Raw genomic sequence first — 27,762 nt, 5'->3', positions numbered from 1 at the left:
ATTCTACTTGCTGGATACTAAGTTTCTCTGGATTTCTGTAACAAACAACTACCATGAGTCTCAAAAACATATTAGAGTAGCTTTGCTACAGAAAGCAAAAACATAACCAAAAAAACCCCCAAACCCAAACCTTTGAGGGGACATGAATCATTAATCATCACTGGTATTTTACTCCATAAACTTAAAGCACATTTTTATGTTACAGTCTCTTAAAAGATCAGGAAGAAGCCTTTACTGTTCAATAATTTATCTTTAACAGTGAAAGCCATCTGTCCTTCCCTTGAGCACATAGCTTTGCAAGGTGATAAAGGTCAAAGAAAGCTGAAGCCAAACTGCTGCTTAGGGGCCTTCACTCTGTGTTTAGAGCAAGAACATCAAAAGTCTTGTGTGATTTAAGTGCTCCAGTAGTTGCTATTTGAGGGGCATTACCCAGTAATGGGAAACTGAAGCAATTCCAAACTACAGGAAAAAAAATAATTACCATCAACAAGAAAATACTATATCCAAGGCCATAAAATCTCACAAATATTGTCCTCAGGGCTAAAAAAACCTCTAGTTAAGACCATATATTAACAGAAGGTTTTGAACAGATCTTCTCTAGAAGACCAAAGTAGGGCTTATGGAAAATTTCTGTGATTGTCAGTCTTCCTCGGTAACAAAATCAAAATTCATAGAGCACTTGAGGACTCACAGTCAAGAATCATGATAGCATGAACTTTATTTACTCTTCCTTCTCTTTGGGCTGGTTCTTATGTCAAAGATACATGTTTATATGTTTCTGGTTCATCATAGGATCCTTGTAAAATGGGAGATTAGAGGAGGGAGAGCAAACATGCACAAAAATTGGAAAAAAAGCAGGTGGCCATATTGCATACTTTTAAAATAATTCTGTTTGCATTTCGGCTACCTTCCTCCCTGGGTACTGTTCATCCTATTTATTTCATTGGTGGAAAACCCAAGACAACAACAGGGATATCCTGATGTTCTACCCGTTCAAAAATGTCCTACTGCTGAAAGGTAGTAATCAAAGTACAGATGAACTACCACTCTCTATTGATCAGCCTCTTAAAGAGCGCTCCCTAGCCTACTGAACAGTTCGAAGCAAAGTCCTGAAAGTTATACAGAGCATTCATAATAACAAAATTATTGTAAATAATATCTCAAATAAAGAAACATAACTGTCACTCATTTACCAAATAATGAAACAACTCCAGAAACATTTCTTTCTGCAGAGGACCTTAAAGGAAATCTGAAGGTCAAAGGTGGCTCAAGATGACTCACAGTTTAAATAAAGTGACATATGGTCTTTCAAGTGATCTTTTCCAGAAGACTTTAACTCTTACACAGTTCTGGTTCCCAGCTCATTGCCATTCTAGTATTTCAAGTTTGAGATGTAAGCTTTATTTAAAGATAAGCTATGTTTAACCATAAAATTACCAGACTTACAAAGAAAATACTGTATTCAAGACAAACAAGTTCTGGGGAAGTAGTGAGGCAAAAATTAGTTCTAGAAGTGGAATATGCACAGTACAAGCCTCTCACCCTAAAATACTATTAGTCTGCATACACCATTTGACCTCACCTGTCTCAAGCAGCACAAGAAAAAGCAAACACTTCTTAGTGCTGCAGACTGAAATCATGATTCTTTGCTGTATCTTATCCTTTGTTTCCACATCATTGTTTCAGCTATAGAGAGACCACAAATACCAAGTGGTACTATAATCAATGAAATAACCTGCATAAATTTCATTAACACACAGTTCAAATAATTTGTCACCTTTTCATTGTGCTTATTAAGCAGCAAGAAAAATAGAGTTAATATGACATTTCCTTTAAAGTCCCTGTAGATGTTTAGAAACTGATGAGTCCAATTAAACTGAATTTAACAGAGAATAAAGAGCTAACAAAGAATAAGATGATGTATTTTTTTAAATGCCACATCTTCCTAAAATATATCATTAATACTTTAGTTTTGTTTATATATTTAAAACCTGGAAAAAGCTTTCACACCAGCTGTATAGAACAACCAGTTTCACCGAGTTGTTGAATACTCAGTGACCAGTTTGTGTTAAAACAGAGTGGTTAAAGGTTGCAGAAGTACTAAACACTTAAGCTGGAAGTTACAAGTCATAAAAGATCCTCAGGCCATTCAGCCATATAGAATAAGCCAAAAGGCTCATGCCTGTGCCAAATCAGTCACCAATAGTGCCACTTTCCAAGGAACATAATTAAGAGATGATAGTAAGGTCTTAAGAATTACATGCCAAATGATTCTTCCAAGACTGCTTCCCGAGTCTGCTATTCATAAGCATTCCCTTTCTTATGTTCAATCAACTACAGTAAATCCCAAAAGAGGATCAACAGCAGACTTGTATAGAAGGTCTCCACATAAGAAGTTCCAAGTAAAACAGTGTGATAAGAGGAATCAATCCAACATCTCATTCAATTATTTTAGATTTAAATCTATTTTAGGTGCCCTTATTTAATGTTTAGAGCTTTAAGCTACAGAAGTTAACCACTTGTTGAAGGCTGAAACATGCAATTCTCAAAAACTGCTTAGAAAGAATTACTACAGCACAAATTTGTCAGCACGTAGGTGCACAACTAATTAATTCAAAAAGTCTGTAAATTTTGGAGTAATTCGAACTTGACTCCAAGAAAAGGTGAAGAGTCACACCCCCAGAAATGAATTACCAAGTTTTAAAATGAAAGAGCTCCTTCAAGATTATTGCACCATAGAACAAGGCTCCACAAGGACTACAAGCAACTAAATTTTTCTTTTCTGTATTTATACACATGAACACACTCAAAACACAAGCACGTGGGAAAGCAGTTCTGAGAAATGGTAACACGTTCAGAAAGATAAGAGACTTTAGAGTCTAGCTCCTGCACACAGAACAAGCTTCTGTTGTAAAAATCTACGTATAAGAATCTTCTCAGGAGCTTCTCTTTTCACCCAGAAGAATTAACAAATCAAGTAAGTCTAAACTGTTCTTCCTCCCTATAATTAAACCAAACTCAGTCAAATTACTGTGGAACAGCTGCAAAGCCTCCTAAAATTCTCTAATTATTCACCACACTGTAATGGCTAATGAATGCATAGGCACAGGGCACGATATAACTGGTTAGAATAGTTACACTTCTTTTAAGTTTCGGTGAACTTCTTTTAAATCTTGTTAAAAATTACAAGTCCATTTTGCATGTAAAATGCAAACCTTTCACTGCAACAATATATGTACAGCTGTGACTTGAACAGCAAGACCATACGATCACAGCTAGAAAGACTAATTATTTTTAAACATAGCTTAACTGTCAGGAATACAGAGGCAAAAATAGTGGAGGGAAAGGAAGAAGGCTTTTTTATAAACCCTTGCTATAGAAAAGTCTAATATGGTAGTCACCAGTACACTTAGAAGTGCAAAGAAGAGGGAGACAGAGAGACATCTTTAAACAGAACCACCTCACCACACCCCGCACCCCCAAATTTAAAGACGTGCGTTCTCTGCCTTAGGTGTTTCCCCTGTTACACGCACACTTAAGCATACAAGAAAAGCTCATTACCAGAATAGGGGAAATTCAGTGCATGTACTTTTGTGAAAAGCTATAGCATAAGCTAAGTATTAGAGCTACTAAAAGTGAGTAAAACTCAGACCAGTTTACTTGTTATTACCATGTTAATTTTCACATAGAATACTTCCCAAATATGGAGAATTTCCCATCCCTTTCAACATATCCACTGACCCACAGGCTTAATAACAGATATGACCTTACAACAGGCTTCTAATCAAGACCACTGAAATTGTTACATAATGCAGGCCTACTCCATGCTAAACACATCACACAAACTCATTAAGTCAGATTTTCACTTAAAGGATACGAGAAGCGATCATTCCACGTTGCTCTTTCAACATAATCCAACATAACAACAGCTTTAATTGTTGTTAGAAGTTTGTTCCATGTTTCATCAAAGTCAACTACTCGTGGTTTCAAGGACATTGTGGGGCTTTAGTGTTAATCTGTAGAAGAATTAAACATGTCAGACAACATTGCACAATCATTTTTTAAAAAAAATACACTTCCTTTGAATTTTTCAGTTTAGACTTTGTATACTGTTGCACCACCATGATACAGCAACATGAAGAACACCCACCCCGCCTCCCCACCCTCAAAAAATCAAGCTCACAAATCCTTATTTTTAATGTTATGGAATGGAACAGTAACGTTGCATGAATAGCCTATAACGTAACACCAATTAATCTAAAAACATTATGCCTCATAACAGTGCCATATGAAGAAAACAACTTTCCTGTAAATTTTTGTTTGTTCACTTTTATGCAAAGACTATTTCAGCTGTATCTGAGAGAATTTTGGGCAGGAATACACTGAACGTATTACCAGAGTATTTGAAATTACTACTGTCAGTTTGCAACCTATGTTCACCTCAAGCCTTCATGAGACATTTTTGGTGTTATATTTAAAAAGCCACAAACCCCAAAAACTTTGATCAGGATGACAAAAAGAAAACACATCTAAACACAGAGCATTATGCAGAGCTTGTGCAGCTTATTGCACTGTGCAGCAGGACAAATAGCGAGTTTTTTCAAATAAGACGTGGCTTGAAAATACAGAAGCTGCGTTAGTAATTTCATATAAAAAAAATGGAAGAGATTTATTGAAATAAAAACATTAAATTCCTGAAATAAAACTAGGAAAAAAAGTAATGTAATTTTAAAAAAAGAGGTCCTGAAAGACACAACTGTGAAGGCCTCTTCTTTGTTTCTATTTGTCTCTGTCCTATACACCTAATCTAGAAAGGACCTGATGTGTGACACTGCATACACAAAGCAAGTCTAGTTCCTGCTCAGAAGCCCAACATTGTAAGACTAAAACAAAAAATTGAAAGAATACTTCTATTTCCATTTTAGATAGATGGACAAGTGACTCTTAACTTGTCTTTCCAAATTTTCAAGGTCAGAAGGGAAAAAAGAAAGTTAGTGACTAACTTTTAGCACAACAGGCACACCTCTGTAAGGGAAAGAATCAAATGTCATGCTAAACAACTATTTAGCAACCAGCTTACTACCTTAACCACTACTGGCTCTTAATTTTTGTCAGGTAGATTAGTTCTCTCAAACTGTAGGATATATAGCTTCTCAGTTTAAGAAAAAAAAAAAATCAGATACAACTTTTATACTGTATGCATGCAAAATGCCACCCTAACTAACCAAGCTCCTTAAGTGCTGTGAATTCAGGAACTGCAGAGGGTTGTTTTCCTCTACCTGCAACACAACAGTCTCCATTTAAAATGTAATCAATGTATTACCCAAACCACATCTGCTTTGATTTTATAAAGAAACCAAGTAGCAACTAAGCAATATCAAGGAAGTGGTATTATCCTAGGTTTTATGAACAGGAAACTTTTTAAAGTAGTAAAGCTTAGTAAGTGGTGCATAAATGTTTTCAGTTCAGCAGAAACATTTAAGTTGTTATATTTGCAACATGGTTACTACCACTTTTGGAAATAAAATCTTCAATCCATGTATGTCAGTAGCAGCTTACTACACAGAAAATCAGTAAGAACTGACAAAACAGATATCCATCAAAGATAGTAAGTTGAAAGACACAAACTGATGTATGTTTCAAAGAAACATGAACTTCGGTAGAAGTAAACAACAGCAGAGCTCACTTCCAGGAGAAGAGGAGGAAAAAAAAAAAGCAAAAAAAAAAAGCAGTAGTCTTCTGAAAGCTCTAATATTAGTATTATTATTATTCGGGAAAACACAAGCGTATTTTCAGCTGACCCCAAGAAAAAATAATCGTGGTCCACAAATTTTAAGAATCCTAAGAAATTCTTGTGGTAATGAAGTTATACTTAGTTGACTGTTACATTATAGGTTGTGCTCTCTGAAGCACACTTGGTACCCACAAGATAAAAGAACCATTCCTTCACAGATAAGCAAAAGTGAGGGGAGGGAGGAAGAGTGAAAAAAAAAGAGTCCTTCCCACAATACATCACACGGAATCAGTAACACTGTGTTTGATATCACCAAAACCTAATAAAATGTAAAGCACTATGCATTCACGTACTCATAAAGGTATTCTGGAGTTAAACGGTTTAAGAAGACAGAGTTGACTGTTATTTAGCATTCTCTTACAGCTTTCACATCAGTATGAATTTAAACTTGATTTATAAACATGTTAACAAACACAGTGTAACTTCTTCTGTGAGATGCTGGGGTTTGGGGGGTTTGCTGTGCTTCAGTATCAGCAGTGCAGAAGCTCAGCAACTTACAGTATTAAGTGTCTTGTACTGATGCGAGTAATCTTTAAATTATAAATTATGAAAAATACAGCAGAGCAGAGTAGTTACCCTAGGGTTTATACTATTCAGGGGGGGGGAAACCATACCTGTCTGACAAGCCCTAAGGTAAGCAGATACTGTTGAAACATATTTACACATGAGGATAACGAAAGGATGTTTGCTTCCACCACCTTATTCTTTAAAAGATAGCGCTGTCATACTGAATATCTTTGTACACGCAAATAAATGTAGGTTTTTGACCAGCGTCAAAACATTCCCCAAATTTCGAACCTATTTAACTATCTCGACAAACAGTATTACAAGCTAGCGGCGGGCGAACAGCCAAGGGGCAGAAGTACCCGCGCCAAACACGTCGGCAGCGTTGCCTGCCGCCACCACCACCACCACCCCCCGTGTCCCCGATACCCCCGCCCAGCCCGGCAGCAGCGGGAGGACTCCACTCCCCACGGCCCCCTCCGCCAGGCCGCGGGGGGGGAACGTGCGCTCCCCGCCAAAACAAAAGCGAAACTGGCTGAGGACGCACCGGGGAGAGATGACCGGCCCCTCCGGAGAAGCCGCACCGCACCGCATCGCACCACACCCTCCCCGCCGGCCAAGGGCAGGACCCGGGGCAGGACCCGGCCCCGGCCCCTCCCGGCGGCGCCCCGCGGGGGGAGGGCGCTGCCACACAAACGCCGCCGAGGGACGGGTGCTCGCTCGGGGCGGGCCCGGCCGAGCGGCAGACCCCGGCGGGGACGACCCCCCCCCGGGCCGGCGGGCAGGGAGCCGCGGCGGGCGCTCCCGCCCGGGCGGGGAGGCAGGGCCTCCGTCCGCGCCCCCGCAGCCGCCCGGCCCGGCCCGGCCGCCCACAGCGCGCGGGGCCGGGGACCGCCGCCTCCCCCTCGAGCGCGGGGCCCCCTCCCCTCAGCCCGACGGCGCTCCCGGCCGGACCGGGCCGGGCCGGGCGGGGCGGGGGTGGGGTGTGTTACCTGGCGGCAAGGGGCCCGAGTCAGCGACGCCCGCCCGCCCGCCGGCCTCCCTCGCTCCCTTGCCCTGCGGCCGCGGTCCCTGCCCCGCTCCGTCCTCACAGCGCTGCCATTACCCAAGCCGCTCGCCCCTCGCGCCCCGCCCCTCCGCCGGCGCCGCCACTGCCGGGGACGGGCAGCGCCGCGGCCCCGCGCCCTTCCGCGCTGCCGCCGCGCCGCTTCCTCACCCGCCGCGCTGCGCGCCGCCGCGCCGCCGCCCCCGGGCTCTCCCCGCCGGCGACAGGATGGGCGGGGGCCGACGGGTCCCGGCGCACCGTCACTTTCCGACCCCACCCCCCCCCGCCTGAGGAGAGGGCCTTGGTACAGCCCACTCTACGGCAAGCGCGGGCGGCCGCAATTCCCCCCAGCGGGCCGGCCGCGGGCCTCACGGCGCATGTTCCATCGGGCCCCCGCGCACGCGCTGCTCCTCCGTCGGCGGCCGTTCCCTCCCGCGCATGCGCGCTGCCCTCCCGCCTGGGGCGACCAGGCTGGGACACCGCGCGGCCTGAAATGGAGTCGCGGCGGGCGGGCAGGGAGCCGGCGGCGCAGGCCGCCCTTCCGACCGCCTGTGCGGCTCCGCAGGCGCCGGGGAGGCCACAGCCTTGGGCGGGGTCCCTCCCCCGGGCGCGGGACGCGTCGGTCCCCAGGGGTCTGTTTGAGCAGGGTTCCGTTTCCCCAGAAGGTGGAGGTGTCCCTGTCCCGCCGCGAAGAGGTGCGGAGGGAGCAGGCGGCCGGCTGGCCCCGGCGCCCAGCGGGGGCTTCCGACCGCGAATAAACTACTTCCAGCACCTGCTGAAGCAAGAGAGGGCTCCGTACAGCGGCGGTGCCGTGCGGGGCCGGGCCGGCCCGGCCCTGGCCGCCCGCCTGCTTCGGCTGCCTCAGCAGGGCTCCCGCCGCTGGCTTTGCGGTCTCCTTGGCGGAAAACGGCAACAAAATAGTTTTTAACTGGAAATAACTAAAGTCACTGTGGAGCCGAAGTCGTTTAAGTTCTTCACGTGCTCTGAGCGCATGTATTTTCCGTGTCAGGGATGGCCTACGTGTGAGATGCAGACACCCCCGGGACTTGCGGCGAGTCAGGACGGAACAGCAGTCTGCTGCTCTGACAGCCCTCGCAACTCCCCCTCGTCCCGCTGCTTGCTCGCAGTAACTAAAGTCTGCTTCTTCCACTTCGCAGGGAAGTGCAGGCTTGTTTCCTGAGCCTTGTGCCTGAGACAAAAAGAGTGCGTGTTTTAAAGCCGTCTCCAGCTTTCATGGGGGAAAGGCTGTGGGACTGACAGACGAGAGAGAATGTACATCTGAAAACATGTAAAACCATAAAAAGTCAGGTGCAAAAGTGTAACTTTTTTATTGCTTTACCATGGCTCTGCAAGCTGTTTGGCAGAGGGATACCTACTGTAATTCCTAAGAGCGGGAGAAAGACATCTGATTCCTGAAGCCTGTTTCTCCTCCCCCTCTCCAAATGAACTGTGGGTTGGTTAGTTTAACTCGCAACGCTACAGAAACTCACATTTGAATTTTCGTGTGGCGGTTTCTTGCATCTTCCCTCTGGAAATCTATTTTCCATCTTCTAATGCTCCTGAACGTATCCATTCTTACATACTCGAACAACTTAAAGTATTTTCTTTTTAGTAACTGTATCCCTTCTCTGGGTAATGATTGCTCTTAAGAGATCCTTTAACAGATAAGTACTAGATTACAAAGAAATATAGTATCTCTTCAGGGTATTATATAATCTCCTTACTATTTTTCCCTTAGGTGCATGTGTACCATTATATCATACAACATACTTTTCAGTACATGCTTTTTATTTCCTTTGAAAAAGGTATCCATGTTCAGAAAATCTTAAAAATAGCTTACTATAAATTTGGCAGTTTCAGTTTGTTTTTCCTTTTAGAAAGTTCAGGTATGTGAGGGATAGGAGGACAATATGAAAATTAACTGTCACTCAAAAAAACACCAAATTCAGTGTAGTAATTACAAATATAATTGCTGCATCACTCAAAATATAACACATTTATAATTCTAACTTCTTTTTTCTGTTATTTGGAGTATGTTTCCTGCCAGAGGGAAACCTGTGTTTGATTTCAACCCACATGTTTGTTTAATTATGGAAATACCACACAGCTGCTCCTATTATGCAAGAGAGTTTTCATACCTGTATCCTCCTTTACATGCTACACAACTATGCCTTTTTTTCCTTTCCAACTGAAAATAGCAACACTGGAAATATACAGCTGGTACAGTGAGGTTGTGTTCTGAAAAGGGACTCAAAATTCTTTTACACTCCTCCTCGTAACTTTCAGAACAAACTTCTTCAGGCCTCAATTATAGCCAGAGATCTATTTCTACATGTGCATGTATAAAACCACTGACTTCAAATTTTTAAATCTCTTTTTTTCCTTGGTTGGGGAAAAATATTGCTTAGGCTGCTTTTTTATTAAAAGTCAAGTCCAGTTCCTCAGTTCTGCAGAAGCAAGCTTAAACATGTCTTGAATAGAGAGGCACTTTTATCAGAAAACAGAAAATCAACTTCTAAAGGCATATGATAGGAGTGCTAACTCTGCAGTCTACGTTAAATAAGAGATTGTCATAGTGCATATTTCTGTATCTTTGTATAACTGTATGTAGGTATCAGGTTTACATAATTATGGTACTCCAAAATATCTTAATTCTATGTTTATTCGAAAAGTATCACATCTAATTGACATCAAATTTAAAAAAATATGAATATTTTAGGCTCTCAGTTTGGCAGTGGTCTTCACATGGACAGCTGTAAAAAAAAAAAAAGTTGTCCAAAGTTATGTAATAAATCAGGCAATTACATCAGCAGGTAGTCCAGCCAATCAACTGTTAAATGTTCACGGCATCAAAAGTCTGAAGTAAAACCTCTGAAAATCATGTAGTGTGGATATCAAGCCCTCAGCACCAACAGTTCTTTTCTACAGATGTATCGCATTACTGCGTGTAGATATAGCCAAAGAGCATCAAAATGCAAAAATTTTTATATAATGACAAACACCCAGAATGTTTTCTGGAAGTCTCCTTTCCATCCATTGCAGAGATTAGTCAGTACACTTGCCTTCAAGTAGTGAGCAATATTATGGTAACATTTTTTTTTCTTAAGATGCAGTAAGGAGATTCTAAAATAGGCTAATTCTGCATTTACAAAGTAGATTTCTAGAGCCGAGCTAGTCATTTTAGCTCCCCCTTTCATACTGAGAGAAGCAGGCAAGTAATTTACCTCATTTTAGATTTCTACATTAGGATGGGATAAATAGTATCCAAGGCTCTGTTATAAAGGAAACCCAGTGAGACTGGTTCAGATAAACTGCACCTTAAGTGTCTTGTTTCAAAACATGGATAGTATCAACCATAAATACGACTACAGATTGCTGCTGTGAATCTATTTCTTGATACTGGCCAGATTTTAGGACCCTCTAGTACCCACTGCTAAAGATAGCTGATCCAACTTCATTCCTGTCAAAGTGGAATAGAATCTACCATTTCATCTTTGAAAATTTGAATTTCAAATTTAAAAAGAATTGGGGGCAGGCTTTCTGGAAGTGCCTAAGTGACATAGAAAAATTAACAAGGACAAATGGAATGTCAAGGATACACATGCTTCTACAGCATTTCACTGAAAAATTAAAAGCATGTTAATGTGGAAAGTGTTACATAAAACCTATGCATGTTAAGGAGGTTTTCCAGAAATGTCTCTGCATTAATATTTATGTTTTATTAAAGCTAAAAAAAGGATCCATTTAGAGTATCTAGTATAAGTATCTACAGAGACACAGTTTTCTGGAAAACAGACATTTATTTCAGAAAGCTCTCCATTGTTCAAATTAATCAAAACTCATGTCAAAATAACTGCTTTTCCCGTTTTCAGATCAAGCCCTTGCCCATTTAATTTCCAGTGCTTACAGCTTTTTCATTAAGCCTTAATAATTTTGTCTGTTTTTTATTTAGTTTTATTAACTCCTTCTAGACATCTTAAACACTGTTTCAACCTTCTTTATTTTCAACCTAAACCCGTTTTTTTTTTTTTATATTTTGCTGGTTTAACTCTCTTCTGTTTGCTGGGAGAGGGGGTTGTAACTTTCAGGTTTTGATTGCTTGGGGGTTTTTGGTTTTGTTTTTTGTTTTTTGCAAGTGTTAGATTGTACCTGTGGCACTTTCTCCTTTTTGTAGGACTGAAGGCTTTTCTTTTAGTGGTAGCATTAGCAACAAGCTTGTACAATTAAACTCTTAGAAGCTACGATATATTCTGGCACAATTACGCTATTTAATCATGCTGTGCAAATGTATCAATTGTACAAGATCATATTAGGTATCACAAGTTAGATGGCAGTTAATGAAAAGCATCCTTATCTGTACACTGCCCAAACTTTACACAGCACATACTTTCTAAATTTCTGTTGTATGAGGAATTATTGTCCTGAGTTAACTGTTGCAAACTGAGAAGATACAGGAAGAAATGTATTTTCAAATCTAATAATTTTGGGTGTTCAGCATGGGAGAATCATGTGCTGATTTTCTGAGATGACAAATAGTCACAGTTTCCATAGACTTTACGTTGGGTACCAAATCCTTACCTCTTCTGCAAACTCTGTTCTGGAAGACTGCAGCTGAGGAACTATGATTAGGGAAACACAATCAGGAGGAACATGAGCATTCATTATTGCTTTTTATGTAAGGTATTTAAAAATTGTTCACAGATTTAAATGTATTTAGGAAATAAGAATTTCTAAGTCCCAAAACTTTGTAAAATCTGGATACACTTTTCATGAAGTTTCTTTGTCAAGACTGGCCAGAGAATTACCGCCTGAAAATAAACAGTGGGGTATTGCAGGAGTCCAAGATGAGCAAGCTGTGGGCTCTACTGCGTGTGCTGCTGAAGTCATCCTGTCACTCCCACAGTGCTGCCTGCATACCCCAAAGAACAAGGAGGTTCTACAGTCCATTAAGAAGTAATTCTAATGTATCCACTCAGAACAAGACTAAAACTCGTGTGTATGCACCAATGCTTTACATGAGTGGATACATGATTTATGCATCAGTGAGTTTAATTCAGTGTTAACTCTGCAGTGGGGCTGCTCCTGCTTGCTGAAACCCAGATGTTGATCAGGGGAATTAAGCCTGCTGTGCAGACATGCCCAAGAATACCAGCTAAGAAAGTTGCCATTTGACAAAGCTTAATCAATTAATGGAGTGTTCAGCAACCTTAGCCACGTCTTGCCACATTTCTTGATGACAGCAAATGTCCAGACCTACTTTTAATCCTGCTTAACCTGGGCTCAGTGTTATCTTTTGGCATCTGCAGCTAGTAGAGTCACAGATGGGTGACACAAATGGAAACTGGAAGTTGTCGTAGGATGGTCCTATGGAGAAGTCAACTTCTCAGTAAATTCCTATCAATTCTTTATCAATTGTTGTTTACAGTAGTGAGCTACACAGGTTAATTTGTAGTACATGCATACACCACCTTAAAACTTTGCCACCACGTATACAAATTTAACGTTTCTGTGATTACATCTGCTATCAAGTCTGTTCATCATTCTAACCAGTACTGCAATATTTCCTGAAATCCCCCTGTTGTTTGTATGCATTTGTTTTCTCTTATCTGATGCCTCTGTTTGTATTAACTTGTTTTCTTTTCTCTTATATAATAAATTCTTTTGGCAGGAGCTGTCTATTTTGTTTATGTTTATGCTACATCTAACACTGTATTAGTCTGGTCCAAAATTAGGAATCCCACAGGCCTATGATAATACAAACACTCTACGAAATACGCCACTATATGACTTACTGCTTTATTTAAAAGCTGTTTTACAGACTGCAATCAGAACGGACAGTAAATAGTCCACATTCACCACCACCACGATTTCATTTGCAGATGCCTTCCATATTACTATCTGCTCTTTTTGCCTCTGATTTCAAATCCCATTTTTACAGTAACAGATCCTTTAGTCTTTTTCATGTAGAGAAAATTTGCTAAATTCTGAGCAAGTTACCTGTCTCTCCTTCCCTTGCAACCACATTCTTTATTTTTTGCACAAGGTTTATGCTGGATTATTCATCTTATATTCATGTTATATTAAATTTTCACTAAATGAGCTACTCGGTCTGCAATATTGGTGCAGGTAATAATATTAAAATAATTTTAAAATATTTTTTTTCTAAAAAGATAAATGAAAGCAGGAATAAACCTTTATTTCATTACAGCTATTTTTAATCTAGACTTCTGTTGTGGCCATTTGTCTTTCATGTGGTGACGTACAAAATACAAGCATAAATTAAGCCTACCTTTTGTGATTATAAAAATACACAGTAATAAAGTATTAATCTTATAGCTTTCATTTTTTTAAGTGTATGAAGAATTTTAAATGTATGATTATTTTACCTTAAACCCCTTTAATGCTCGACAAGAAACGGAAGCTCACTGCAATCATGTCCACTAGATGGCAGTGCTGAATATATAAAAAATAGCAGTTTACCAGTTTAGACTTGCGCAACCTATACTAACAAGATCTACGTGTTTTTCTTCATGAAATAGGAAAATAAACAGAAGTTGAGCTCTCCCAAACAACATTTATTAGTTAGCCATCAACTGCTTAGTTTAACTCCCAGATTTGTTCTGTCCTTCCTCGGGACCTGAGGTTACTTGAAAAAAATTCACAAATGTCATTTTTTCCTTCATAATTAAAAAGGGGCACCAACTTATTTTCATGTCATTGTAGCTAAGCAGTTAAATTATCAGTATATATTAGCAACCCTAGATAATTTTCTTTTCCTATATTTTTTGCCAAAAAATTACTGCTAAAAGAAATTGTTCTGTAATATTATTGACAAGTAAAATTGCGTATTTAGAACTTGTATGTGAAGATCAGTGAGTTGTAAAACTTTTATAATGCAGTAACTCTGAATCCAAATGATTCTACTCAGAGGACTTTTCAGCTTTAAAATAGCTTTATATATGAGGTATCAAAATAGTAAAAGCTTTTGGAGCTTTCATTTGTTCCATTACAAGGTTGTATATCCTTCCTGATCAGTGAGTGTATCAAATGCAGGTAGCTCAGGTACTTACTTTTATGGGCTGGGTGGAACTAGATATAATAATTTACTAACAAACAAGTAATCCAGCATTTAAGAGGTTTCCATGTTCCTATTTACCACATTGCTAATCTAAGCAAACTTGGAAAAAGAATAAAAGAACTTCTAATGAAGCTTTTATACAACCTTTTTTCCGACTTGCTGAAAACGGAGGAGTCCCGGCTGAGTCATTACCTGGCTGGGTTTAAATTAATTATCAGGATTTTGCTTTCGGTGTTTTAATTTGAATATGAAACTACCCCTGAAGCTTACTACAGTAATAAGCTATTGTTTGCAGTTTTCATGCTTTAGCTTGTATGCATAAAATCCCAAAGATATTAGGTGTTACAAAAGCACGGTAAGAGAGTACACAGAACTGTTAAAACATTATATATCATTTCTGTCCACTGCATCAGGAAAATGAAAGAGCCACATGAGGGCACTGTATGCAATAGAAGGAAAGTCAGCAAGTTCCAGAATAAGTTATTTTACCTCTACCAATTCACGATTAAGAAATACATTTGTTTACACTATCAGCAGTGACCCAAACAAAACACTACAACCAGGCCAGTATTCTAAACTCCTCTCCTTCCCCTTTAACTCAGAAATTGTGTAATTGCCTTCAGAAAGTGATTCAACCCCCTTTTTTAGCAGTATGACCACTTTTTTTTATAAAAACTGCATAGATCATGTGCACACTAGTAAAATCATATTAAAAATCACATAAAAATAATCCTTACAAGGAGATGCTTGTAACACAATGAAAAAGTATTGTTCAACTGATACTGTGAGAGGAAGGATGCTGCTTTATTTTTTGCTAGGCACAATGTTTTGGAGAACAGTGTCATGCAAATCTTGAGTGGTTCTACCACTACACTAAAAATGTAAACCCCAGCATACTGCTCTTTGACATCTGTGTTGGGGTACGTATAAATACACATAGGTGGAAGAAAAACATTTGAACTCCATGATTGCACAACCCTTAGTGATGATGAATCTTAGACAATACAACTTAGCTTTGAGACAAGGTTGAATTTGCAGAGCTGTTGTTTCCAGGAAAAAAAAAAAAAAAAAGCAAGTCATATCTGTCTTCACTAAAATATGATAAGAAACATCTAGTACCCATTTCTAAAACATCATTTTCCAAATTAAACTAGACATCATTCTACTGAGAGTTTCCTCAGGTTTTTCTGAGAAAGTATTTTACAAATATATATATTTGTCTCTCAAATAGTTTAGTAAAACACATTTTTCATACTTAATGGAGACTGAAACCTCCTGTAATGTGCAAAAGTGGTAGATAAACAGAATGAGAAAAAACATTTCATAAATAAGCAAGCTGGCAAAATAGCATCATCAGGGAGCTAGATTAGTTGAGCTAGCATTTGATAAAAGAGATTTCCTCTTCAGAGAAAATAAGTTGCTTTAGCCATTTATATGTATTACTGGTAGATTAAGAACTAACAGCTCTTGACATGACAAAAATACAAAAGCTCTGTCACATAAACTACACTGTGAATAGCCTAATAATCTTCTGTTATACTTAATACTCTTCCATTTAATTATTTTTCACTTGTATCTCTTTCTTCTCTTTATAGCTCCCAGACACCTTTAGTTTGCATCTAGTGAGGTCCATTTATTCAGTTGCTTTTGCTTTTTTTTTTTTAGTCTTCAGTCTTGCACTTCACTGACATTTACAGCCATCTACCACCAACAAAAAACATCTGCTCCCCCATCAAAAACAACCTACAGATGACTAGACAAATCTAGTCTACAGCCAGACTGTTAACCAAATGCAAACTCTTCTTAGTATTTTTTTCTTATTTACAGTGCATATTTTCAAATGAATATGAGACTTTATATGTGTTTGTCTTTTACTGCATTATCTGAATGGTTGATGTCATTCACCTTTGTGTGAGGTAGTTTCTCAGTGTCTTACTAGTGCCTGGCATATTACTGCATTGTCTTACCTTGCTTTACAGGATCAATCTCTTGCAAAGTGTGACCACATGGAAACAACTAGTGGTATGCACATTCCTGTGGTACAGTATATTCACATTAAGCTACCTGAGCCTTTTTAAACCTTTCAGGAAAGTTTTCATACTGACAAATACTGTTTTCTGTGTACTTTTAACATGGCCTATTCAGAAGACTCAATAGTAGAGTTTTATGTATTTAAATTTTAAATAGAACTCAAAGCAGTTGTTTGGAAAGTGACATCTATTAATATCTATGTTGTACCTACAAAATAGTGTTTTATACAAACTTTATACTTTTCAGCAAAGAAGCTCAAGGATCTCTAAAAACAGTAATAAATTGTAAATGGTTAAGGATACTGTGAAGTACATATTATGTTCATGTTATGAGGAAACGATTACCTAGAGAAAGTTCATTATTCAGCAGAGGAAATGAGAAAATTTCATGTAATAGATCTCAGTTGCCATCCTTTTTTTCTGCTGCAGCAGAAATACCATCATGCATATATGTTGAACTCACCAGTGAATCCTTTAAACATTTCAGCCACCTTACCTGTTACCAAGTCAGAATATTATGTTTCCACTATAATCATTTCTCTCATGAAATGAGTAAGCGACAAATGAGTACACAGGAATTCATAGAATGTCAAGTTATTTGCCAAACTATGGATTTCACCATTTTTTTTATTCATTCTGGCTCCAGTGTGCAGGGAGACAACAGTGCTGGAGACCTGACCTAGGAACGGTAGATGAGAAAACAGACACTGTGAATCGTGTCAGTTCTCCTTCTCATAAAGCTTTTCTTACAAACACCACACCAAATATCTAACTACACATTCACAAATCATTTTAGTTGTTTGTGTTGTTGTTCAAGCAGTGATTACTAACGTGACCACATTTTAGCTGCTAGTGTACTCTGGTTTACTTTGGCATGTTTTGATGCATCAATAAGTACCCCTCCTTTCGAACTACAGGACGTACCAGAGAGTAGTGTACCACTTGTGATTCCTGTTTAGTATTTATAAAATCAGATTTCTGATTACAAATCCTAAAAAAGTAAAAAAAAAAAAAACACAACAAAAACCCCACAAACAAACCATATTGAAATGTTGTATTTCAGACTGTACATCTGTGCTTTGGGGTGTAAAATATTGTAGCATTACTGCAAGTTATTATCCAAAATAAAATCATTACAAACCCAAGAAAATCAAAGTAATAATATCTTAAAAAATGGAACTAGATTAGTATTTGATACTCCCTTCAACAACAATAACCTCCATGCCTTCCAAATAAAGAAATCCTGTTGTTTACATGATGCAAGGCAGTGTAGATCTAGCTGAGGTACTGCAAAGCCTCACAGCTGTTAGGCCAGACTTCTCACTAAGCCATACCTGGGACTCCTCAAGGCTATTGCTTCCTGTGCTTCTGGCTTCTGCAACCTACAAAAGTCAAGGCAGTATCTTAGCACAGCACTAATTTAGGCAGTATCAATTTTCAGAGGTTCCAGTGATGGGCGGTAGCAAAAAATAAAGAGCAAAAAGATCAGTAATTGGCTCTTATACTACTCATACAGTCACTCAGTCTTACTTCCATCTTAACATAATTTAGGAAGGCAAACATAACTTAATACTTATAATCCTTATAATACAGATGTCTAATGCTTTTTTAAAACCTATATATATTTGGGGAAAAAATTACAAAGCTTTTATCTTCTACAATATTGTTCAATATTTGCCTTTTTAAGGGTGTGCCATTTCTGTTTCTATTTGTAAGCCAAGAGAAATGCGTATTTTTCTTGCATTGCTAGCAGTTTATAAAAAAGAATAGGTAAAATAAATGATTAGTCTTATATTTTATATTCATTACAGTATTTTGTATTTTATACTCATTACAGTGTACTTCTTGCCTAATCTGTTCTCTGTTTCAGACAGATCAGGATTCTGTTGCAGCATGAGGGTATTGGTTACTTCTGACTTTCATCACACTTTCAAAATACGTTGTGAAAACAGTGGCTGTGTGTTGACTGCACTTTCCTGTGACCACTCTACAAGTTCTGCACTTGTCCTTCTACCCCTTTAGAGGCAATGAAAGAGTAGAGGTAGGGTTATTTAATGACCAGCTAAAACTTGAGTGGTCTGCGAAGAGATCTGTGGTGCAATTATTTTATGGTAATTCAGTCTCTTCTACATTCATATACCCAATAAGGAATTAATTTATGACCTGTAACAATAATTATAAACATGCAATCTTTAAGGAGACAAAGATGTAGACATCAAATATCAGATTGCATAAGTGGAGAAAAACAGAATGGTTTAGAAAAGCCTAACAGTGAGCTTCATTAAGTGTTACATGAGACTACATTTACTGGACATCTTTTAGCTAAGCATCCAGTGGGAATTATTTCTGGCATAATAAACTACCTATAAGTTATAATTTTCTTCCTATAAATAACACTTAGGGCATTTCAGACATAATTTGAATAAAGGTTTTTCTTGAACCTAGAAGTTATATTTCATCATTCCTAAATGTTTAGGATGTTTAGGTGTGGAATGGGCTGGAAAGAGATATATGTAACACACCAAATGGCTCTAGGATGAAAAGAAATCACAGAAAAAAACATTTAAACACCAGTCAAGATAGCAATACTGGGATCATTTCTATAATGCATCATCAAAGCGAAATTATTAAATATCAGTATTATTTCAAATAGAATGCCAGCCTATTTTTCTGTCAGTCTAACCTATATTATCTTCAAATGTCTGGATTCTAATTAAAAAGAAATTCACAAACAATATAAGTTGCACCTCCCTTTTTCTGTCTTTACTTATGCCATGGCAATCCATGAACATCTTTACAAGAAAACTACATAGGGGTTTCATAAGATTATAACTGAAACGCACCAAGTTCTTTTAATCCCATTCCTTTAAAAATCTTTTTAAAAGGTAGCTGTGAAGACCCAATACATAAAATCAGTTGTCTCAAGATTACATAGATGGCATTCATATTGATGTAATAGGCATTGGTGAAGTATTTATGTTCTCTGCAAAGAGTATCATATTTCTTTTGGTGTCAGTGCCAACTGATGTTGGTCCAACTCCCTGCTCGTGTATTACCCCTCCCTCTGTTGAGGTAGTACTTCTCTCTATGTGATGGTGCAGTGGACCAGACTTAAGAATTGATCCAGGTTGAAAGAAACTTTCTTTCTGGATATATTGTATCTAACTCAAATTACTTTCCCAGACAGGGTTCTCGGTTGCCCAAGCAGTGCTGTCAACATAACTGAGCAGCTGGGAATGAGACGCCAGAGGCAACTGGGGCTACTTAAATTGATACCGCTCTTCCAGTTACACTTTTAACTTCTCTTTACAGAAGTTCTGACTTTGCCCACCAAAGCCAAAAAACAATCAAACAGCAACTGCTACTGAATTGTTGATACTTCCTTAAATCTGCAGGACATAGCATCAGGTTGGACATTTCAGGTTAGAGAGGAGATGACCCAGGTAGTGATTCTGATGGCAGCAAAGTGCCTGGATTTCAAATTTATGTTCACAACCATCTTATGTAAATTATGACAATCATAAAGAATCCTGACCTGTGCGGTCTTCTTATGGATTGCTTTGGGTCTTAGCATTTGAAATTAAATTGGTTCACATCAGGGATTAATACCAATTTAATTAGAATAATTTAACTTAAAGTGATGCACTTTTGTAGCAGAGGTCGTTCTGGCCTCAGCCAACAAATACAGTGCCCCAACCCTGCCACAGTAAGAATGCAACACTTCCTCTTCATTGCCCTTCTCTTCCAGCGCACCAACCTCAGTAAGCCATATCAAGAACTGAAGCGGGTTAGTCATTCATCTTTATACCACTGAGGACTAACTCCCCTTGGCAGTTCACCCACTCCTCTGATACACTTCATTAAATTATCAGAGAGAAGAGGTATAAATAGTAATAAATTCTTAGTTAAACATTTCAAAGCTGCTTATGACTTACTTGAAAACTATTAGAAAATAACTGCTTTTCCAAATCCACACTGTAAGAGTTCCACGGAAATTCTCAGCTTGTTTATAAATAACTGACTCCAGTGGTTTCCATTAACACACTCATTTGAAATTTCTTCCTGTTTGTAATCAGAATTCTACTCTCAAAAATATTTTTGAGGTGCTACTAGTATCACAACAGCTACTCTTGGCTTCTTAAGTATACTGAGCAAAGACGGAATTTCTTCCAAAGGCTTCAGCAGAGTTATTCTCAGTAGTTTTACACTTGCTGGCTCATTTGATTATCTTATTATTCTATCAAATATTTTCTAACTGACCAGAGGTTTTCTAATAAAACACATCTTTTGATGAATGAGCATAATGATATTGTACCTAGTGGGTTAGCTGTCAAACCAGAAGGTTATTAATCATGGGAAGAAAACCTCCTATTTAAAAGCCTGAAAAGACACGTTAAATATATGCAACAAACAAAAGGAGGGAAACAGAACTCAAAACAGGAAGGGGGTGGTGTTCAATATTTCAACAAAGGAAATGTAGGATGAAAACTGAAAAGTTGCATAAGCAATAGGGGCATTACATTTTTTGTATTCTTTGCACTGGACTATGATTTTGATAGCTGTGTCAAATAACTTCTGTGAGGCAAATTAACAAACCTAAATGCTTAAAGGCAAAAACCTTTGCAAATAAATGTAATTCATCTTTCATGAAGTCAGAGGTAAGAGTTATTTGACTTTTTTTAAACACAGGAAAGCAATACCTAGGTTCTCTTCACTCCATGAATAAGGCTGAATATTTGACCTGTACAGACATACTACCAATCCTGACACACACATCCTCCAATTCTTTAATCACAATGAGTCACGTGACATTAACTTAGGTTTTTCATTCTTATTTAGCACACTATTGAATTGTTTCTCACAGAAAAAAAAAAATTACATAAAAATGGGTAAAAACATTATGCAACTTCAGAATACAAGTGGAGTGATGTATAGATACGTAATTTAAAATATACTTTAGTACTCATCCCTTCTGACACTACTTTGTAAAATACTGAACAGCAGTAAGACACAGGATGTTAAAACTCCTCTAGCAACCGAGTTTAGGGCCCAAGAATTTATGGCACTTTACTATTATTAAAACTGAGAATACGGGCCTTACGCTTCCTGGAACAAGAAACGCTCAAACACACAGCACAAACCAAACATGACTCATGACATTTGAACGTATCCTGTGGCAGCGGGCAGGGAAACACGCACGTAGCTCCCGTTCGTTATCTGCCGGCAGCTGCCGGTTTATTTGGCCGAACAAATGCAAAACACGATGCCACACTTCAAAAGGAAAAACACGCACAATTAGGAACAACTGATGTGAGGAATGTGCTTTTTCAGTCAACAGAAGAATTTAAAAACAAGCTGCGGGCACTAGCTCGGCGGGCTGGCTGTCCCACCGGCCGGCTGCCTGCCCGTCCCCCAGCAAGCTTCCTTGTACCTCACCACTCCGGCACCGCCGAGGGGACAAACAGCGCTTTGTGCGGCGACCCCGCTCCCGGGGGACGGCTCGGGGAGAGCGCCAGCGCCAGCCCCGCCTCGGCTGGGCTCTGCGGGGAGACCGCTCCGCCAAGGCCCAGACCACCACCGCCCTTATCGGCAGAGCCCGCCCGGCCGGCGGGGAGAGCGGCCGAGCACCGCGCCCCCGCTATCGCGCACCTTCGAGTGCGAACCCCGTCCGGGGAGCGAGACCACCCCCCTGGCCTGCCGCTGAGGACGCCCCGGCCCGAGCCGAAGCAGCCCGGCGCCGCCGGCCGTGGCCCGGCTCCACACGACCTGCGCGACGAGCCCGCCGAGCTGCCACCCCTCCCCCCGCCCCGGCAGCGGTGAGGCCCGCCCCTCCCCCACACCAGCCGGCTCGTCCCGCCCCCTCCGCCCCCAGCCAATGACAGGCGCTGCCGGCAGCCCCGCGGCGGCGGTTGGCCGGCGCGCAGGCCGTTGGGCGCCCCGTAGCCAGTCGGAGGTGCCGCCTAAGCTCCGGCTCCTCCTCCTTCCGCGGCCGCTGGGGCTGGGAGTCGCCGCAGACGCCATTTCCTCAGCGCCCCCGCGGCGGCGCGGCTGCATCAGCGCTGACGTGAGGCCGACGCGCGGCTGCGCCCGGCCCAATCCCCCCCACCCCCTGTGACGGGGGCAGCACGTACAGGGCGGCGGGTGAGTGCGGGAGGGGGCGGGGACACGTGTGCGCGCAGCCCGACCCCCTGCGGGCCGGGAGCGGGGGAGCGCGGAGGGCAGCGGCCGGCCCTGGCAGCGCGGAGGGGAGGGGAGGGGAGGGGAGCGCAGGGCAGGGCAGGGGGGCGCTGTGCCGCTCGGCTCGGCCCCTGCCGCCGGGAGCGCGCAGGAGGGGGCGGAGGCGCGTCCCCGCTGGCGGCCGGGAGCGCGCCGCGCTCAGGGAGGGCCGCTCAGGGCCGGCCCGGCACGGCTCGGCTCTGTCGGGCGGCCCCGAGGCGCCTCGGCAGCCCGGGAAGGGGGGCGTGCGGAGCGCCCTGCGCCGTTACAGCCCGGGGGCCGAGGTGCCCGCCGGGCCCTGGCGCGCTGCGGCTCGGGCCCTTCCTCCGGAGCGAGGCTTGGGAGGGAGATCGGCGCGACTCGCCTGTCGGCCGTGCGGCGAGGGAGCAGCGCGCCTTCTCCCGGCAGTCGGAGGGCCCCGGGACGGCAGGGCCCTGGGGCCTCCGGGGTGCTGCCTCCGGGGAGAGCGCTGGCCGTGGGGGGTAGGCCGTGGTGACTGGTGGGTTTTCCCACTTGGTCCGGTAGGCCTGGTTGCATCCTTGCGCACAGGGTTTTCCGAGCTGGGACAGGACGACGGGTGGGAGAGGAACACGGTGGGCTTCGTGAGTCCTAGGTTTTGCTTAAAAGTTTGAGGGTTTTGCCTGCCTCCACCACTGCCATGACAGCATCTGACTTGGTGCTGAGTGGAGCCGCATGTTAAATGGTTCCACAGATACCGGCCCTTAAATTATCCTCATACCTGTTTAGGGACTGGTTGGACTCTTCTTCTAAACGGGGACCGTGTGTCCTCTTCACAGCAGACTCAGCACTGTCTTGTCTGGATTACTGAGGCGGCAGATGCAGAGTGACAGGTAGTATGCGTGTGCTTACAGTAATGGCAGGTTGAGTTTTTAAGGCTTTTCTTGAGGATTTTCTTAAGATAGCCTAGGAATAAAAGGTTGGGGAAGAAAACAAGGAAATGCATTAGAGTTTAGGAGACACAAGAAACTTAGTATCCTGCTGATACTGAAAACTTAATGGAAAGATTACACTTTCAGAATCTGGTCTGTTGCACTGTTACTCATTTTACCTGGCTGAATGCTGTGACCACCTTGCCACCCGGTGTGCTTCACAAAGCAGCATACTAAAACAGATTATAAACTTGAAAACGCAATGCTCTTCTGAAACTAGTGCATTCTGAGAGTTTCCACACTCACCATGGGATCATCAATAAATGCAGCAGAATAGGTGTTTGTAAATTCACATCCTTGCTTTCTAGTAACTTCCCTGTGCATAAAAGCCTTCAAAGAGATTTGGAGCAAGGGCTGAAACTTATTTCTTAGCCCCTTACAATTTGCTTTGTAATAAGCCACCTTTGTAAACAGTCTCTGATGTATAAAGTATTGTTGAAATAAAGAGGTTGTCTTTAAAATGTCTCTGGGTATTTAATTAGACAGTCACACATTTCCAGTTATGCAAAATCCTGTAGCAATTTGCTTATGCAGTTTAATTTCACCATTAGAGATTAAATATTTATATTAATATTCAGTGATGTAATTGTAAACCAAACAGCAGTATTGGGGGGGAGTGAAAGAATTTTTTGTGCTCTTCGTTACACAGGAGCACATCTTGATAGGGATGCTATCCTTCACCTTTTACCCATGCACAAAAATATAAAAGGTTCACACCTTTAGCTGTAAATTAATTCCAGTTTTCTAGGTCACCTGGGGAATGTTTTCCTTTAGCTGATGCTGTCAATATTGTCCTATCAGGGGTGCTGCTGCTTTCAGCTGAAGAACCTTTTGATTTGCACTGTATGCATCTTCTTAATCAGTGTTTACCTGCTACTGACTTACTGTATGTTAGTCCTAGTGACTATAGTAAACAGGTGCTAATATATATTGAACTGTTACTAGCTAGTTAGCAGTTAAACCTCCTGCTAGATCCTCAAGATTTCTTTGCTGTTTTGTAGGAAGAAGTGGGTATCTTTGCCTACATTATGCAAAGCCATTTTTTGCCCCCTTTTTATGGGAGGCGAGAAGTATAACTTGTTCATTAATTTAAAAATGCAGACTAATATTTAAAAGTACTGTTCAGCAATGGTAAGAAACCAAAGTGGAAAATGTAAGAAATGAATGTATTAATATTGAATATAAGATTAAAGTTTGTATATAATTAAACATATAGTGAAGAAAAACATTATATAACTTTAAACAGGACCTAAGACTGTATACTTTATAACTGCTTGGTTTTCATTTAAAATAGGAAGAAGGTAATGGAAACTTTAAAGTGTGATGTGTATTCCTACTGATGCACGGTTATAAAGGACTTAGGTGCTTGGCAAATGATTTTCCTTTTTCTTACTTTGAAACTTAAAAGCAATAAATATGTTAGAATTTCATTGCAGTGTAGACTGATTGAGTGTGATACATGTGGAAACTGTTTATGTTGGTAGTTTCTGGATTGGATTAATAACTGTTTCTTACCACAGTTCATATTAGTAATGTTTTAGAAAAAAACATAGTTATGATTTTGCCCTGTATTTTTCTGTATACTTATTAAAACCAGTTTGATGTATTCATGGTAAAATGTTATATGAGATAATACAGGAAATATAAAACCTGTACAACTCAGGTTATAGGAATCTGATTGTTTGAGAGTGCACTAAAGACAGTGATAACCTGGACCGGACTGTGAAATTCAGGAGTTCCTTAGCATGCATGGTCTTGAGCTCTGCACAAGCCCCCATGAAGTGACATGGCTCTCCCTGTGTGGCTATACCACTTCTAACACTGTGGGCTCAGATGACTGCAACTGACCTTCAGCTGCAAATTTAGTAATCCCCTGTGGTTAGGTCTACAGAAGACTCATGATCTTGTAAGGTGTCTGAATTATGTTACTAGTGTGCTACACTTTGTCTTTAGTCATCTTTCTCATTGAAGTTTTATGTCAAGATGACTAGTGTATCTTTTAAAATTACTTATGCCCTTTGTTACTTTTGTTTCAGTTTTATAGGCTATAGTAATGTACTAGAATTACCAGGTTGTCGAAAGAAATGGATTTTAGCTTATCTAGAAAGTGTATTTTGCTGTATTCTGGGGTAATAGTTGTATTTTATGGCAGTCAAAAAAACCCCAAACAACTAATTAAAAGCAGTATACAAATTGTCAGATGTTACTCCACTTTGCTAAAGATTTAAAATAGGCAATCATTTGCGTTAAGAGTCAGAATATACACAATTATAGATGGAAAAATCTATTTAAATTCTTGAGTTTTTCCTGTATGTCATATTTGTCATTTCACTGGCATGTATAAAAGTTGCTGTTGTTTTTTTAATTTAATATAGATAATCTAAAAAATACAGTCCTTTGTACTGTATTTTGTAAAATACTAGGAATAACTTTTTATTAGATTTTCTGCTGCACTCATGCTCTTTTCATAGCTATTTGCTAACTCAGGTACTGGAGCACAGCAGATGAAGAGATTTTGGGAGAAAAATCAAGTTAGTAAAAATAAATAGATTCTCTTATAATATTCTGTAGCCCGTGAGGAATTAAGCTAAAATTTAGAAACTAAACCCTATTTTTTTACAACATGAAGAATGGTTCTTTCCAGGTAAAATTTCTATGGAATGCATTCAGTAGGAAAAAAAAAACGAACCTTGGGTTTTTTTCCAGCAGTAGGTTATCTGTGACAGCTGGCTTTGGATAAGAAAATACTTCAGGGCCTGTATAAAGTGAATTAATTCTGACTATATTCCCATCTCTAGGAAGAGATTGCGATGAATATGTTGCCAGTACCTATGCATCATTTAATCTTGCTGTGTGAGCTGTTCTGAAGCTTATGGAGACATTCTTACGTGAACCAGATAGAGCCTTCATGTTTGAGACTCTATGGATGGTCCTAGTTTACTAAGGAGGAACATTTGTTTTTTTCCCTCCCCTCTACTTTTTTATTGTCATATTGAATGCATATATAAAACCAGAATGATTTGATAAGATAAAAATCTTGTATGGAATATTATGGTGGAAAGCTTGGTGAAAACATTCTCCCCAGGGCTGCTCAACTTTGGTGAATTTCAGTAGATCTTTAATTAGATTGTATCTAGAGAAAAAGGTAATTAGTGATAACTAACAAGATGGGAATGTAGAAAGATTTTAGGTGTAAAATGTCTCCTTACAAATCTAATCTGAATTGATACTGCCATAGAGTATGTAACCTCTGTTGGCAGAAATACTGTTAACCCGTAAAATCTTGAATTGTGTACAACTTTGCTACCACTAGCTATAGTACTGTTAAGTCTGGTCAGTAGAATACCATTGGAGGAATATAAGCTAGAAATATGCTTCTCTGCATCATTTGACTTGATTCCTTTTCATATTTTCATGCCTTTATTCTAGGCAGAAAAGGTGATATTTTTTTTTTAAAAAAACCCCTTGTTTTCATCAAAGATTGTGGAATATTCTATAAAATAGTGCCGCAAAAGGAGTTGGGTTTACATTTAATTTGATTTAACATAGTTAACTTTTAACATGTGACACTAAATTCAGGAGCCTCGGAGTCAGGCACGTAGCAGACTTCCTTCCTCATCTCTTCCATCTCTCAGTGTAAGACTTGGGAAGAAACTGCAGTAACTATCAGCCAGTTGAAATAGTTGAACTTTGTGTTCAGACAGGCTTGCCATCCCCTAGTTATGGTAGCTGAACCCGAGGAAGCAAGATTTGCTGCCTCTTAAATCCCACAACTATATCACGTCTTCCTTTTGCGGCCTCTATTCCTTGTGTAAGTAAGGTGTAGGTGGGAGCGTGCCCGCAGGGCATCCTGCCTTCCTCTGCCAGACCCTATCCTGTCTCTGTTCTGTTTGTAAACTGACCTGTTGCCATGGCAATGTTTGTGACATCACCTGTTCAATGTTGCACCTTCAGTGCAGGGTTTGGTAGGAGAGAAAGGGAACCGAAGAGAACCGAGCTCTTGTTTTAAAACACACACCTTCCGTTATGACTAAGTGTGCCAAGAAATATGGAAAAGCAACTGTCAGGTAATTGCATTTTTATATAGCAGATATATTTGGAAGCTTTCTCTATGGAGTTTAAACTCGCAGTTTAAATTGAGGGTC

General features: G+C 40.6%; 2 protein-coding genes across 21 annotated transcripts in view; one reads left to right on the top strand and one right to left on the bottom strand.

Annotated features, from left to right (window-relative positions):
- Positions 1–7,646, bottom strand: part of CUL2 (cullin 2) — a 55,087-nt gene extending 47,441 nt beyond the window's left edge. For 2 of the 5 annotated variants that reach the window (XM_075046027.1, XM_075046069.1), the window contains exons 1-2: positions 7,291–7,418; positions 3,878–4,016 (exon numbers count right to left, since the gene is read on the bottom strand). In XM_075046027.1, coding sequence (XP_074902128.1) covers positions 3,878–3,996 — 119 coding nt within the window. In that variant the 5' untranslated portion in view covers positions 3,997–4,016; positions 7,291–7,418. Of the gene's footprint in view, positions 1–3,877; positions 4,017–6,845; positions 6,867–7,290; positions 7,451–7,514 lie in introns of those variants that run through there. The other 3 variants (XM_075046048.1, XM_075046037.1, XM_075046059.1) reach the window with 3 other exon arrangements.
- A 14,803-nt stretch (positions 7,647–22,449) lies between these two features.
- Positions 22,450–27,762, top strand: part of CREM (cAMP responsive element modulator) — a 36,957-nt gene continuing 31,644 nt past the window's right edge. For 3 of the 16 annotated variants that reach the window (XM_075045928.1, XM_075045973.1, XM_075045920.1), the window contains exon 1: positions 22,450–22,592. Coding sequence is in view for 13 of the 16 variants with exons in the window: in XM_075045861.1 (XP_074901962.1) it covers positions 27,644–27,684 (41 nt within the window). In the remaining 3 variants the exon portion in view is untranslated. Of the gene's footprint in view, positions 22,593–22,785; positions 23,519–27,571; positions 27,685–27,762 lie in introns of those variants that run through there. The other 13 variants (XM_075045883.1, XM_075045866.1, XM_075045861.1 and 10 more) reach the window with 12 other exon arrangements.

This window comes from Buteo buteo, chromosome 2 (assembly GCF_964188355.1).
Source record: "Buteo buteo chromosome 2, bButBut1.hap1.1, whole genome shotgun sequence".
Lineage (NCBI taxonomy): Eukaryota > Metazoa > Chordata > Aves > Accipitriformes > Accipitridae > Buteo > Buteo buteo.
Note: the sequence above shows the minus strand (reverse complement) of the source record. Positions and strands in the feature narration are given on the sequence as shown.